Source organism: Oncorhynchus kisutch, linkage group LG8, assembly GCF_002021735.2.
Source record: "Oncorhynchus kisutch isolate 150728-3 linkage group LG8, Okis_V2, whole genome shotgun sequence".
NCBI lineage: Eukaryota > Metazoa > Chordata > Actinopteri > Salmoniformes > Salmonidae > Oncorhynchus > Oncorhynchus kisutch.
Window position 1 is genome coordinate 11915932 of NC_034181.2, and position 17238 is coordinate 11933169.

The window sequence follows — 17238 nt, forward strand, 5'->3', positions numbered from 1 at the left end:
GAGGAATGTGACTGAAGGAGAGGAATGTGACTGAAGGAGGGAGAAGGAGAGGAATGTGACTGGAGGAGAGGAATGTGACTGGAGGAGAGGAATGTGACTGAAGGAGGGAGAAGGAGAGGGATGTGACTGGAGGAGAGGAATGTGACTGAAGGAGGGAGAAGGAGAGGGATGTGACTAAAGGAGAGGAATGTGACTGAATGAGAGGAATGTGACTGAAGGAGAGGAATGTGACTGAAGGAGAGGAATGTGACTGAAGGAGAGGAATGTGACTGAAGGAGAGGAATGTGACTGAATGAGAGGAATGTGACTGAAGGAGAGGAATGTGACTGAAGGAGGGAGAAGGAGAGGAATGTGACTGAAGGAGAGGAATGTGACAGAAGGAGAGGAATGTGAATGAAGGAGAGAGGAGGATATATATATATATATTTGAGATTCTTCAAATAGCGCCACCCTTTGCCTTGATGACAGCTTTGCACACTCTTGGCATTCTCTCAACCAGTTTCAACTGGGATGCTTTTCCAACAGTCTTGAAGGAGTTCCCACATATGATGAGCACTTGTTGGCTGCTTTTCCTTCACTCTGCAGTCAAACTCATCCCAAACCATCTCAATTGGGTTGAGGTCGGGTGATTGTGGAGGCCAGGTCATCTGATGCAGGTGAAAGCTATGATCCCTTATTGATGTCACTTGTTAAATCTGCTTCAATCAGTGTAGATGAAGGGGAGAAGACAGGTAAAATAAGGATTTTTAAGACTTGAGACAACATACATGGAGTTTGTATGTGTGCCATTCAAATGGTGAATAGGCAAGACAAAATATTTAAGTGCCTTTGAACGGGGTAGGTGCCAGGCTCACCAGTTTGGGTCAAGAACTGCAATGCTGTTGGGTTTTTCACCCTCAACAGTTTCCTGTGTGTATCAAGAATGGTCCACCACCAAAAGGACATCCAGACAAATTGGAGTCAACATGGGCCATCATCCCTGTTGAACGCTTTCGCCACCTTGTAGAGTCCCCAACAAATGTTGTCTGTGCTGAGGGCAAAAGAGGGTGCAACTCAATATTAGGAAGGTGTTTCTAATGTTTTGTACATTGAGTGTATAACACATGTTGAAAATAAATAATACTTTTATTCAAAACACACATCAAGGCTCCCTTGATCAACCAGGTCATTGGCCGAGTAGCTTACCTGGCGAAAGGTCAGCTAAACAAATCAAAAATGTCCTCACAATCAAATAAATCTTAACCTTTGACCTGGAAGTGTTCCCCCCTGGATCGTATTTCCCTTCTTTGAGCCCAGCCTGTGAATGGCGATCACATGACGTGACTTGGCCTGTGATGGCAGCAAGGTGAAAGCAAGTGATTAGGATTGTCCCTGCATCACAGTGGAGGTATTGATTCAGATAGTTTAGGAGGGAATCTCTCTTTCACCCTTTCTCTACTTATCTCTCTCTCTTTCTCTCCCCATCGCTCCCCTTTCTCAGCCCCTTCTCTATCTTCCTTTCTGACTCAATTAGGAGGGGATCTCTCTCTCACCCTCTCTCTACTTCTCTCTTTCTGCCTCCTTCTCTCCCTCTCTCAAAGAGGCTTTCATGTGACCCACCTGCTGAACGCAGGCTGCTCGGCCCCCAAAAGAGCCCCCTCTGTTCTGCCTGCCAATGGAGTCCGCTCCCTCTCTCTACCTCATTCACAGTTCACACGCCTGCCCCGGTGTAGCTGCCCCAGTGAAGCTGCCCCGGGGGTAGCCCACAGCCACTGCGTTTCTCCAAAGACGTTTGTCTCAACGTTAACCAACCAGTGGGTTTGTTGCTTGTCTGGGTAAAGCTGAGCTGAGGGGTTCGGGTGTAGGATATGGCACACATGGTTTCTGGGTGCTCGCATGGTTGTTGAACATGAACGTAGCCATGATGCTTGGGCTTAAGAAAATGAGTTATGAGAAGATGAGGGACTACTATGGGGATCTGGACAATCCCTTTTGTCAGGTTTGTTTTGTTTGTCTGCTTGACTCTTTATGTTGTGACTTGGACTAACTTGACTCGACTTTGGCTGACCTAACCAATGTAAATCACATGTCATCATAGTCCACTCATGAAGTCAATCTACATTGATTAACCGGTTGGATTTAAATTAGATCTGTATGAACAGGGTATTTTGGTATATATAGAAGACAATTATTGTATCTCCTCCTTTCTAATGTTGGATCTACTCCTCCCTCCTTTATAATGTTGATCTACTCCTCCCTCCTTTATAATGTTGATCTACTCCTCCCTCCTTTCCAATGTCGATCTACTCCTTCCTTTCTAATGTTGGATCTACTCCTCCCTCCTTGCTAATGTTGGATCTACTCCTCCCTCCTTTATAATGTTGATCTACTCCTCCCTCCTTGCTAATGTTGGATCTACTCCTCCCTCCTTGCTAATGTTGGATCTATTCCTCCCTCCTTTATAATGTTGATCTACTCCTCCCTCCTTGCTAATGTTGGATCTACTCCTCCCTCCTTTATAATGTTGATCTACTCCTCCCTCCTTTATAATGTTGATCTACTCCTCCCTCCTTTCTAATGTTGGATCTAATCCTCCCTCCTTTATAATGTTGATCTACTCCTACCTCTTCTCTAATGTTGGATCTACTCCTACCTCTTTTCTAGTGTTGGATCTAATCCTCCCTCTTTTCTAATGTTGATCTATATCTCCCTCCTTTATAATGTTGATCTACTCCTCCCTCCTTTCTAATGTTGATCTACTCCTCCCTCCTTTCTAATGTTGATCTACTCCTTCCTCCTTTCTAATGTTGATCTACTCCTCCCTCCTTTATAATGTTGATCTACTCCTCCCTCCTTTATAATGTTGATCTACTCCTCCCTCCTTTATAATGTTGATCTACTCCTCCCTCCTTTATAATGTTGATCTACTCCTCCCTCCTTTCTAATGTTGATCTACTCCTCCCTCCTTTATAATGTTGATCTACTCCTCCCTCCTTTCTAATGTTGATCTACTCCTCCCTCCTTTATAATGTTGATCTACCCCTCCCTCCTTTATAATGTTGATCTACTCCTCCCTCCTTTATAATGTTGATCTATTCCCCCCTCCTTTCTTATGTTGGATCTAATCCTCCCTCCTTTTCTTATATTGGATCTACTCCTCCTTCCTTTATAATGTTGGATCTACTCCTCCCTCCTTTCTTATATTGGATCTACTCCTCCCTCCTTTATAATGTTGATCTACTCCTCCCTCCTTTATAATGTTGGATCTACTCCTCCCTCCTTTCTTATGTTGGATCTAATCCTCCCTCCTTTTCTTATATTGGATCTACTCCTCCTTCCTTTATAATGTTGGATCTACTCCTCCCTCCTTTCTTATATTGGATCTACTCCTCCCTCCTTTCTTATATTGGATCTACTCCTCCCTCCTTTATAATGTTGATCTACTCCTCCCTCTTTTCTAATGTTGATCTACTCCTCCCTCCTTGCTAATGTTGGATCTATTCCTCCCTCCTTTATAATGTTGATCTACTCCTCCCTCCTTTATAATGTTGATCTACTCCTCCCTCCTTTATAATGTTGATCTACTCCTCCCTCCTTTATAATGTTGGATCTACTCCTCCCTCCTTTATAATGTTGATCTACTCCTCCCTCCTTTATAATGTTGATCTGTTCCTCCCTCCTTTATAATGTTGATCTGTTCCTCCCTCCTTTATAATGTTGATCTGTTCCTCCCTCCTTTATAATGTTGATCTACTCCTCCCTTCTTTATAATGTTGATCTACTCCTCCCTCCTTTATAATGTTGATCTGTTCCTCCCTCCTTTATAATGTTGGATCTACTCCTCCCTCCTTTCCAATCATTGCAGATGAAGCGCAGTAGAATTGGAGAGGACCGATTTTTGTCATTGAGATAGTGCCTTTGTGTATCCCATACTGTTTGACCTATGACCTCAGTTGTCCTAACTACCTTTGCGATTAGTTGGTTGATTGATTGAATCCCCCCCACAGGTAACCAAGCAGATCCATCAGCACGAGCAGGAGAATGAGCTGCGGGAGCAGATGTCAGGTTATAAACGGATGAGACGGCAGCACCAGAAGCAGCTGATCGCTCTAGAGAACAAGCTGAAGGCAGAGATGGACGAACACAGACTGAAGTTGCAGAAGGAGGTGGAGACTCAGGCCAACAATGCCTATATAGAGCTAGAGAAACTGGCCAAAAGACACACCATCCACTGTGAAAAAGAGGTGGGTCTGGGGGGTACTGTCTTTTCCTGTCCTGGAGAAGTGCAATTATTGTCCAATCAAAGAAGGTGTCTGGGGAGAGGGAAACGATCCCTTGTTCATGTTATGGGTTAGGCATTGCTGCCACCCAATGTCAAGAAGCTGTTAAAAACCACAACAGTTCATCTGTAACTATGCAGATTAACCTCCATGGTCACATTCCCTCCTTGACGTCCACTAGCACGTCCACTGGCACGTCCACTGGCACGTCCACTAACACGTCCACTGGCACGTCCACTAGCATGTCCACTAGCACGTCCACTAACACTAACAAGTCCACTAACACGTCCACTAGCACGTCCACTAACACGTCCACTAGCACTAACAAGTCCACTAACACGTCCACTAGCACTAACAAGTCCACTAACAAGTCCACTAGCACGTCCACTAGCATTTCCACTAGCACGTCCACTAGCATGTCCACTAACACATCCACTAGCATGTCCACTAACACATCCACTAGCATGTCCACTAACACGTCCACTAGCATGTCCACTAACACGTCCACTAGCATGTCCACTAACACATCCACTAGCATGTCCACTAACACTAACATGTCCACTAGCACGTCCACTAACACGTTCACTAGCATGTCCACTAACACTAACATGTCCACTAAAATGTCCACTAACACATCCACTAACACATCCACTAGCACGTCCACTAGCATTTCCACTAACACTAACATGTCCACTAAAATGTCCACTAACACATCCACTAACACATCCACTAGCACGTCCACTAGCATTTCCACTAACATGTCCACTAGCACGAACTCATCCACTAGGATGTCCACTAGCACGTACACTAGCACGTACACTAGCACGTCCACTAGCACGTACACTAGCACGTCCACTAACACTAACATGTCCACTAGCACATCCACTAGCACGTCCACTAGCACGTACACTAGCACGTCCACTAACACTAACATGTCCACTAGCACGTCCACTAGCACGTCCACTAGCACGTCCACTAACACATCCACTAGCACGTCCACTAGCACGTCCACTAGCACGTCCACTAGCACGTCCACTAACACGTTCACTAGCATGTCCACTAACATGTCCACTAACACGTCCACTAGCACGTCCACTAGCATTTCCACTAACATGTCCACTAGCACGAACTCATCCACTAGCACGTCCACTAGCACGTACACTAACACTAACATGTCCACTAGCACGTCCACTAACACGTTCACTAGCATGTCCACTAACACTAACATGTCCACTAACATGTCCACTAACACGTCCACTAGCACGTCCACTAGCACGAACTCATCCACTAGGATGTCCACTAGCACGTCCACTAGCACTAACACGTCCACTAGCACGTCCACTAGCACGTCCACTAACACGTCCACTAAAACGTCCACTAGCACTAACACGTCCACTACCACGTCCACTAACACGTCCACTACCACTAGCACGTCCACTAACATGTCCACTAGCACTAACACGTCCACTAGCACTAACACGTCCACTACCACTAACACGTCCACTAGCACGTCCACTATCACGTCCACTAGCAAGCTACCTGTCTGTTAATGGTGTTAGTTTACAGTACATTCGGAAAGTATTGAGACCCCTTCATTTTATACACATTTCGTTACGTTACAGCCTTATTCATAAATAGATTCTATAGTTTTTTTCCCTCATTAATCTACACACAGGACTCGAGAATGACAAAGCAAAACATCTACATAAGTATTCAGACCCTTTACTCAATACTTTGTTGAAGCACCTTTGGCAGCAATTACAGCCTCGAGTTTATTTTTTATATTTTTTATTTTATTTCACCTTTATTTAACCAGGTAGGCTAGTTGAGAACACCTTTATTTAACCAGGTAGGCTAGTTGAGAACACCTTTATTTAACCAGGTAGGCTAGTTGAGAACACCTTTATTTAACCAGGTAGGCTAGTTGAGAACACCTTTATTTAACCAGGTAGGCTAGTTGAGAACACCTTTATTTAACCAGGTAGGCTAGTTGATAACACCTTTATTTAACCAGGTAGGCTAGTTGAGAACACCTTTATTTAACCAGGTAGGCTAGTTGATAACACCTTTATTTAACCAGGTAGGCTAGTTGAGAACAAGTTCTCATTTGCAACTGCGACCTGGCCAAGATAAAGCATAGCAGTGTGAGCATACAACAAAGAGTTACACATGGAGTAAACAATTAACAAGTCAATAACACAGTAGAAAACAAAGGGGGGGTCTATATACAATGTGTGCAAAAGGCATGAGGAGGTAGGCAAATAATTACAATTTTGCAGATTAACACTGGAGTGATAAATGATCAGATGGTCATGTACAGGTAGAGATATTGGTGTGCAGAAGAGCAGAAAAGTAAATAAATAAAAACAGTATGGGGATGAGGTAGGTGAAAAGGGTGGGCTATTTACCAATAGACTATGTACAGCTGCAGCGATCGGTTAGCTGCTCAGATAGCTGATGTTTGAAGTTGGTGAGGGAGATAAAAGTCTCCAACTTCAGCGATTTTTGCAATTCGTTCCAGTCACAGGCAGCAGAGTACTGGAACGAAAGGCGGCCAAATGAGGTGTTGGCTTTAGGGATGATCAGTGAGATACACCTGCTGGAGCGCGTGCTACGGATGGGTGTTGCCATCGTGACCAGTGAGCTGAGATAAGGCGGAGCTTTACCTAGCATAGACTTGTAGATGACCTGGAGCCAGTGGGTCTGGCGACGAATATGTAGCGAGGGCCAGCCGACTAGAGCATACAAGTCGCAGTGGTGGGTGGTATAAGGTGCTTTAGTGACAAAACGGATGGCACTGTGATAGACTGCATCCAGTTTGCTGAGTAGAGTGTTGGAAGCCATTTTGTAGATGACATCGCCGAAGTCGAGGATCGGTAGGATAGTCAGTTTTACTAGGGTAAGCTTGGCGGCGTGAGTGAAGGAGGCTTTGTTGCGGAATAGAAAGCCGACTCTTGATTTGATTTTCGATTGGAGATGTTTGATATGAGTCTGGAAGGAGAGTTTGCAGTCTAGCCAGACACCTAGGTACTTATAGACGTCCACATATTCTAGGTCGGAACCATCCAGGGTGGTGATGCTAGTCGGGCATGCAGGTGCAGGCAGCGACCGGTTGAAAAGCATGCATTTGGTTTTACTAGCGTTTAAGAGCAGTTGGAGGCCACGGAAGGAGTGTTGTATGGCATTGAAGCTTGTTTGGAGGTTAGATAGCACAGTGTCCAAAGACGGGCCGAAAGTATATAGAATGGTGTCGTCTGCGTAGAGGTGGATCAGGGAATCGCCCGCAGCAAGAGCAACATCATTGATAAACACAGAGAAAAGAGTCGGCCCGAGAATTGAACCCTGTGGCACCCCCATAGAGACTGCCAGAGGACCGGACAGCATGCCCTCCGATTTGACACACTGAACTCTGTCTGCAAAGTAATTGGTGAACCAGGCAAGGCAGTCATCCGAAAAACCGAGGCTACTGAGTCTTCTTGGATATGACACTACAAGCTTGGCACACCTGTATTTGGGGAGTTTGTCATTCTTCTCTGCAGATGCTCTCAAGCTCTGTCATGTTGGATGGGGAGCGTCGCTGCACAGCTATTTTCAGGTCTCCAGAGATGTTCGGTCGGGTTCAAGACCAGGCTCTGGCTGGGCCACTCGAGAACATTCAGAAACTTGTCCCGGAGACTTGTCCTAGGCTGTGTGCTTAGGGTCGTTGTCCTGTTGGAAGGTTAACCTTCGCCCCAGTCTGAGGTCCTGAGCGTTTTGGAGCAGGTTTTCATCAAAGATCTCTCTGTACTTTGCTCCGTTCGTCTTTCCTTCGATCCTGGCTAATCTCCCAGTCCCTGCCACTGAAAAACATCCCAACAGCATGATGCTGCCACCATGCTTTACCGTAGGGATGGTATTGGCCAGGTGATGAGCGGTGCCCTTCTCCCCCAATTGCTCAGTTTGGCCTGGCGACCAGTTCTAGGAAGAGTCTTGATCGTTCCAAACTTCTTCCATTTAAGAATTATGGAGGCCACTGTGTTCTAGGGGACTTTCAATGCTGCAGAAATGTTTTAGGGCCCTTCTCCAGATCTGTGCCTCAACACAATCCTATCTCAAATCTCTACGGACAATTCCTTTGGTTTTTGCTCTGACATGCACTGTCAACTGTTGGACCTTTATATAGACAGGTGTGTGCCTTTAGCAAATCATGCCCAATCAACTGAATTTACCACAGGTGGAATCCAATCAGGTTGTAGAAACACCTCAAGGATGATCAATGGAAACAGGATGCACCTGAGTTCAATTTCGAGTCTCATAGCATAGGATCTGAATACTAGGTATTTCTGTTCTTTATTTTTTTATACATTTGCAAAAAATATATATATATGTTTTTCGCTTTGTCATTATGGGGTGTTGTGTGTAGATTGAGGAAAACTATTATTCAATCAATTTTAGAATAAGGCTGTAATGTAACAAAATGTGGAAAAAGTGAAGGGGTCTGAATTAGTTTCAGAATGCACTATACTCTAACAATACTTAACACTAACACCACTAACAGACCGGTAGCTTGCTAGCAAAACAACATTAGCCATGTGTTGTTTTCTCCCTGTGTGCCTCTCTCCCATACAAGGCCCCTTCATAGCTAACTATTATCTGTGCCTCTCTCCCCCCACCCCTCTCTTTCTCTCTCCCCCCCACCCCTCTCTTTCTCTCTCTCTCCCCATCTTTCTCTCTCTCTCTCTCCCCTCTCTCTCTCTACTCCTCTCTCTCTCCCTACTCCTCCCCCCCCACCCCCCCCCCCACCCCCCACCCCCCTGTTTCTCAATTCAATTTGAGGGCTTTATTGTCATGGGGAACATATGTTAACATTGCCAAAGCAAGTGAACTAGATAATAAACAAAAGTGAAATAAACAATGAAAATGAACAGTAAACATTACACTCACTGTCTCTCCCCCCCCCCCTCTGTCTCCCTCTCTCTTATTTCCCCTCAGATGAAGACAATGTCATCAGATGAGAAGAAGTTCCAGCAGCAGATCGTGTCGCAGCAGAAGAAGGAGCTCACCACCTTCCTAGATAATCAGAAGAAGCAGTACAAGCTCTGCAAGGAGAAGATGAAAGAGGTCCTTTATTCCCCCTTTCCTAGCCTCACACTATATGCTCTGTATTGAGCAGAGTTTAATCGATCCTTAGTACAAGCGCTGCAAGGAAAGATTAGAGGTCGCAATGCAACACTTTATGTCCTCTAGCTAGCTAGTACAGTACTGTACCCTCATATAATGCCTCTACAGTAGGAATAATCTCAGCACCCATGACACATCTACTATGTATTGCGATGGGTGGAAACAACCATCCTAAGAATACACGCACACACAAACACACACACAAACATACTGTACTTGTATATGTTTGATCATTGTGCATTTTCATTTCACTGAGGAGGAGCTGAGTCACTCCTCCCACTCACTACACACACACACACACATACAAACACACACAAACATACACAAGTACAGTATGTTTGATCATTGTGCATTTTCATTTCACTGAGGAGGAGCTGAGTCACTCCTCCCACTCACTACACACACACACACACATACAAACACACACAAACATACACAAGTACAGTATGTTTGATCATTGTGCATTTTCATTTCACTGAGGAGGAGCTGAGTCACTCCTCCCACTCACTACACACACACACACACACATACAAACACACACAAACATACACAAGTACAGTATGTTTGATCATTGTGCATTTTCATTTCACTGAGGAGGAGCTGAGTCACTCCTCCCACTCACTACACACACACACACACATACAAACACACACAAACATACACAAGTACAGTATGTTTGATCATTGTGCATTTTCATTTCACTGAGGAGGAGCTGAGTCACTCCTCCCACTCACTACACACACACACACACACACATACAAACACACACAAACATACACAAGTACAGTATGTTTGATCATTGTGCATTTTCATTTCACTGAGGAGTAGCTGAGTCACTCCTCCCACTCACTACACACACACACACACATACAAACACACACAAACATACACAAGTACAGTATGTTTGATCATTGAGTCACTCCTCCCACTCACTACACACACACACACACACACATACAAACACACACAAACATACACAAGTACAGTATGTTTGATCATTGAGTCACTCCTCCCACTCACTACACACATTGTGTTTCTAACAACCTTGATGCACTGTTTCTCAGAACTGGATCCATTGTTGTGAACAGAACTAGGCCATCTCAGTTAATAGACATTGCTCTGATTCTAGACATTCAGTTACATAGCATTGTTTAAATCATAGAATTAGGAATTAGAATACGATAATGGACGTTAACCTTCTTATGATGGGATAAAGGTCAGCCATTTTGGTCAGGGAGTTGGTCAACCATGGTTTTCCAGTCCGGTGATAAGATATTGTGTAAAATAATGAATTTGAAGAATGTTTGTTTGATCGCTAGCCAGCCATTTTTAGAGGAATATATATATATATTTTTTTCAAATTAACTGCCAATATGCCAACATTCCATTCAAACAATGCAGTCAATACACTGGCTGAAATCAGTTGATGACAGGACTTAGACATGTTGTAAATGCAACAAGTACTGATATTGTATCATATAATAGCGTCACAGCTTTCCAAGAAAACCAAATGTTGACTGTTTATAGGCTATTTATACAGACATTTTTTATAAAACCTGTATAAACTCTATAATCATATGACAATGTTTTAGGTTGACAATTCTATTACACAATTTCTGATATATCACGTCTTACTTTTATTTTCCTGCATAAATAAAACCAGGATTATGCCTCTATACTGCCATTTATTTCCAATTAGATTGGTTTGGATTTCTCCCTGACCAATATGGCTACCAATTTCACCTCATTCCTGAACTTTCAGGGTTTATGACATTGCCCCTCTATTAATTTAATAACTCGACAAAAACAATGGAAATGCCATGGAAACGCGTTGGGGAAAGATCCATAATCTCAAATCACCCCAGCAAAATTTGCCTACATTTAGGCTACTGTATATACAGTATATCACAAAAGTGAGTACACCCCTCACATTTTTGTAAATATTTGAGTATACCTTTTCATGTGACAACACTGAAGAAAGACACTTTGCTACAATGTAAAGTAGTGAGTGTACAGCTTGTATCACAGTGTAAATTTGCTGTCCACTCAAAATAACTCAACACACAGCCATTAATGTCTAAACCGCTGGCAACAAAAGTGAGTACACCCCTAAGTGAAAATGTCCAAATTGGGCCCAAATTGTCAATATTTTGTGTGGCCACCATCATTTTCCAGCACTGCCTTAACCCTCTTGGGCATGGAGTTCAATTTGGGCCCAATTTGGACATTTTCACTTAGGGGTGTACTAACTTTTGTTGCCAGCGGTTTAGACATTAATGACTGTGTGTTGAGTTATTCTGAGGGGACAGCAAATTTACACTGTGATACAAGCTGTACACTCACTACTTTACATTGTAGCAAAGTGTCATTTCTCTAGTGTTGTCACATGAAAAGATATACTCAAATATTTACAAAAATGTGAGGGGTGTACTCACTTTTGTGATATACTGTATATGTACTTAACACTATGTTGGGATAAAAACCGGAGTATAATACTGTATAGATGTCAACCCCAATACATGTTCATGTTATCGTCACCAATCAACTGCATTTGTTAAAATCGACTGGCTACCACCATCGATTTCCTAATGCTAGCTACGCTACCAGTTTACATGAACGGGAGAGACTGCATTTAGCAGTCGCTTCTAAATCTGAAAAGGGACGACTTCTAAATGTAATGCGGTGAGATCTGCCACATATATCCAAATCAGATTTTAGTAACCACATGGTAGACCTGTTACAATACATCAATCATGACGGTTTTGACGAATGTCCGCTTTGTTAGATCAGATTTGTTGAATGTGTGCCAATCCAGCGTCCTTCTATCCTCCATGGTGTGCGTTCCATTGACCTCTTTATCGCAACCTGTACTGTTAATGTGGAGCTAATATGCCTGTCATAGAATGTTGGAAGTGTTATGTAAATGCATCATAATGCAGAAACCTCATTGGCCCAACTCTAGATACATGGCTCTAGAGGACCCTATATATCTTTAGATAATAAGAGGATCTGCTGCACACCTGACCATTAGACAGGAGAACATGTATATCACGGACCGTTATATATCTGTAAAAATCTCCTCTGTCTCTCTTCCCATCTTCCAGGAGATGAATGAAGACCACCACACCACTAAGAAGGAGAAGCAGGAGCGCCTGTCCAAGCACAAGGAGAACCTGCAACACAGCCAGGCTGAGGAGGAGGCCCAGGTTCTGAGCCAACAGAGGGTCTTCTACGACAGGAACTGCAGAGGCTTCAAACGCAAAGTCATGATCAAGAGGCATGCGTTGGAACAGGAGCAGATACGAGAGGTACTGGATATTGTATAGATGTACAGATAGCCATTTCAAACGAGAGGCCAGGCGAACTGGGTGACATTGTGTGAAGAATGACTGGGATGTACAGTATCTTGTATAGATAGACACACATTTTAGTTCAAGTTCAGTCTGAAGTGGTGTGCAGTGGACACTGCAATTCAGTAGGGATATGAAAATCACATGTCCAACTGCTTATCCATAACATTCCCAGGGTCAATGTTGTCCTCGAATGGCTTCTGTAACATGAAAAATGGGGGGGGATAGGTAGGTAGGTAGGTAATGTCAATAAAACGACACCACAAGATACTGATCAGCTCCTGACCAAATGGCAGTAGGTTCTCATCATCCAGTGTCCATATAAAAGCAATGTTTTAATCATTGGATGGCCATGATAATCCCTATCTCCCCCATCTATCCCTCCTTTTCTCTATCTCTCCCTCCCCATGTCTCTCTCTCTCCAGGAGCTGAACAAGAAGAAGACCCAGAAGGAGATGGAGCATGCCATGCTGATCAGACAGGACGAGTCCACCCAGGAGCTGGAGCATCGTCAGCTGAAAACCCTTCAGAAGCTGCGCATGGACCTGATCCGCCTGCAGCACCAGACAGAACTGGAGAACCAGATAGAATACAACAACCGGCGCGAGAGAGAGCTCCGCCGCAAGCACGTTCTGGAGCTACGGCAGCAGCCCAAGAACCTTAAGGTGACGGCTACTCCAGGTGCAGCTAGCTAGTGAATGTATCCCTGGGAATGTGATGGCTGCATTGGTAGCTACATTAGGCTGCATTGGTAGCTACATTAGGCTGCATTGGTAGCTACATTAGGCTGCATTGGTAGCTACTTTAGGCTGCATTGGTAGCTACTTTAGGCTGCATTGGTAGCTACATTACACTGCATTGGTAGCTACATTAGGTGTTCTCAAGGAAAATGCTCTGATGTAACCAGGTATTGGATGATATGAACCTAAATGTGAGGGTTAGGGTGCAGCTAGTAAAGGCAGTCCTGAAAAAGGGGAAATTCTCAGTGGTAGTTCCAATGTCCTCTCCATTTCCACCAGGCCATGGAGCTGCAGATTAAGAAACAGTTCCAGGACACGTGTAAGGTCCAGACGCGTCAGTACAAGGCCCTGAGACACCACCAGATGGAGGTGACGCCCAAGAGCGAGCACAAGGTGGTCCTCAAGGCCCTGAAGGAGGAGCAGACCAGGAAGCTGGCCATCCTGGCCGAGCAGTATGAACAGAGCATCAACGAGATGATGGCATCGCAGGCGGTGAGTCGCCTTAAAATGGAGGACGGGTGTTATGATGAGGATTTGTGAGCAGTGATGCTGATATTTGATCATTTTTTTATATCAATCTCAAAGATTCATATACATGTTAAAGATCTTATCTAATACTAATATAGCACATGAAAATGAAAGAATAGTTCCATAGGAGAATTGTATCATTTTGTCCCCAAGCCGTAGGAGATGTTGGTCATTGTAGGAGTTTGTAAATCTGCTTCTGTTATTCCCATATTTCCTCCTATCTCCTCTTCTGTTCCATCACTTCCTCCTATCTCCTCTTCTGTTCCATCACTTCCTCCTATCTCCTCTTCTGTTCCATCACTTCCTCCTATCTCCTCTTCTGTTCCATCACTCCTCCTATCTTATCTTCTGTTCCATCACTTCCTCCTATCTTCTCTTCTGTTCCATCACTTCCTCCTATCTCCTCTTCTGTTCCATCACTTCCTCCTATCTCCTCTTCTGTTCCATCACTCCTCCTATCTTCTCTTCTGTTCCATCACTTCCTCCTATCTTCTCTTCTGTTCCATCACTTCTCCTATCTCCTCTTCTGTTCCATCACTCATCCTATCTTCACTTCTGTTCCATCACTCATCCTATCTTCACTTCTGTTCCATCACTCCTCATTTCTCTCTCTTGGGGTCTGTTTATTCCTCTCTCTCTATTGTGGTCTATCTCTTTATTCCTCTTGCCTCTCAGCTGCGTCTGGACGAGGCCCAGGAAGCCGAGTGCCAGGCTCTGAGGCAGCAGCTGCAGCAGGAGATGGAGCTGCTGAATGCCTACCAGAGTAAGATCAAGATGCAGACCGAGGCCCAGCATGACAGAGAGCAGCAGAAGCTGGAGCACAAGGTGTCGCTTCGCAGAACCCACCTCGAACAAAAGGTACAGAGAGAGAGAGAGAGACAGAGCGCTGTGCAGAGCCCACCTTGAACAAAAGGTACAGAGAGAGAGAGAAAGACAGACAGAGCGCTGTGCAGAGCCCACCTTGAACAAAAGGTACAGAGAGAGAGAGAAAGACAGACAGAGCGCTGTGCAGAGCCCACCTTGAACAAAAGGTACAGAGAGAGAGAAAGACAGACAGAGCGCTGTGCAGAGCCCACCTTGAACAAAAGGTACAGAGAGAGAGAAAGACAGACAGAGCGCTGTGCAGAGCCCACCTTGAACAAAAGGTACAGAGAGAGAGAAAGACAGACAGAGCGCTGTGCAGAGCCCACCTTGAACAAAAGGTACAGAGAGAGAGAAAGACAGACAGAGCGCTGTGCAGAGCCCACCTTGAACAAAAGGTACAGCGAGAGAGAGAGACAGACAGAGCGCTGTGCAGAGCCCACCTTGAACAAAAGGTACAGAGAGAGAGAAAGACAGACAGAGCGCTGTGCAGAGCCCACCTTGAACAAAAGGTACAGAGAGAGACAGAGAGACAGACAGAGCGCTGTGCAGAGCCCACCTTGAACAAAAGGTACAGAGAGAGAGAAAGACAGACAGAGCGCTGTGCAGAGCCCACCTTGAACAAAAGGTACAGAGAGAGAGAAAGACAGACAGAGCGCTGTGCAGAGCCCACCTTGAACAAAAGGTACAGAGAGAGAGAAAGACAGACAGAGCGCTGTGCAGAGCCCACCTTGAACAAAAGGTACAGCGAGAGAGAGAGACAGACAGAGCGCTGTGCAGAGCCCACCTTGAACAAAAGGTACAGAGAGAGAGAAAGACAGACAGAGCGCTGTGCAGAGCCCACCTTGAACAAAAGGTACAGAGAGAGACAGAGAGACAGACAGAGCGCTGTGCAGAGCCCACCTTGAACAAAAGGTACAGAGAGAGAGAAAGACAGACAGAGCGCTGTGCAGAGCCCACCTTGAACAAAAGGTACAGAGAGAGACAGAGAGACAGACAGAGCGCTGCGCAGGGCCCACCTTGAACAAAAGGTACAGAGAGAGAGCTGCGCAGAGCCCACCTTGAACAAAAGGTACAGAGAGAGAGCTGCGCAGAGCCCACCTTGAACAAAAGGTACAGAGAGAGAGCTGCGCAGAGCCCACCTTGAACAAAAGGTACAGAGAGAGAGCTGCGCAGAGCCCACCTTGAACAAAAGGTACAGAGAGAGAGCTGCGCAGAGCCCACGTCGAACAAAAGGTACAGAGAGAGAGCTGTACAGAGCCCACCTCGAACAAAAGATACACACACAGAGAGCTGTACAGAGCCCACCTTGAACAAAAGATAGAGGGGGAGGCGTCACAGAGACAGACCGTTAGATCCACAGAGCCTACCTAGTAGAGAGGAGAGAGTCAACGCATGCACACAGAGACACAGACTGTTAGAAACACAGACTTACACACGCAGAGCCCACCTTCACAAAAGATGTCAAAAAAAGGTATGGGGGAGGGCGGAGTTAACGCAGACAGACACTGATGTACGTGCGCACACGCATGCAGACAGACAGACTTTACACACATTTTACTCACCGCTGATTTATAACCCAGGGCCATGAAACTGGTCATGCACACAGCTTTTTGTTGTAAAATCCCATGATGTTACCATTGATGTGTTATTCTTACAACAGGCTCTCTATATTTTAATCATAAGCAGTGTTAAGGAAATGTATAATTGATTGTTGATAATATGTAATATGGAGATTCTCAACAATAAGGTGTTACTTACTCAGTGACGCTGCCTCTACTTCCCTGTTGTATTCACCAAGTCATACACTCCATTCTGTGTCATACAATCTGGAGTCACAACACCTTTTCCTTCAGCTCCTCTCCCCACTCACTACTCTCTGCTGTTGACCATTTCCAACAGTGGATGCTGATGGCATAGAATCATTTCACCATAGGCCACTTTATCAGTCATAATACTAGCTTTTTTGGGGGACTAGAATACAAAGTTTTTCCAATGCAATGATGTCATTGCTCCTGGACAACAAAGGAACATGCCGCCCTGATCCAGTTTCAGTTGCCCAGGCAGCAGTTGACAGTAGTATCTTTACAATGTTATGCAACCAGTGGTGCTGTGGTGCCATCTGTTGACCATCTGTCTCCCTGCAATCTGTCTGAAATAGATTGCATCATCGAAACCAGTATCAGGGTTGTATTAATCAGGGAACGTAACAGAATAATTTTTTGAACGTTCTCCAATGGAAAACTAAAATGAGCATTTCTTATTGGACCAGTTCAGGTAGACAGACCCTTCCTGTTTCAATAAGTGTTCTTCCATTTTGTGCCTAATAAACACACCCCA

General features: G+C 44.7%; 1 protein-coding gene across 4 annotated transcripts in view; it reads left to right on the forward strand.

The window, feature by feature from the left end:
• Window positions 1-17238, forward strand: part of LOC109896189 (serine/threonine-protein kinase TAO3-like) — a 152559-nt gene that overhangs the window by 132653 nt on the left and 2668 nt on the right. For all 4 annotated transcript variants that reach the window (XM_031829673.1, XM_031829674.1, XM_031829675.1 and 1 more), the window contains 6 exons: window positions 3987-4223; window positions 9231-9359; window positions 12524-12727; window positions 13195-13434; window positions 13789-14001; window positions 14713-14895. In XM_031829673.1, coding sequence (XP_031685533.1) covers window positions 3987-4223; window positions 9231-9359; window positions 12524-12727; window positions 13195-13434; window positions 13789-14001; window positions 14713-14895 — 1206 coding nt within the window. The remainder of the gene's footprint in view (window positions 1-3986; window positions 4224-9230; window positions 9360-12523; window positions 12728-13194; window positions 13435-13788; window positions 14002-14712; window positions 14896-17238) is intronic.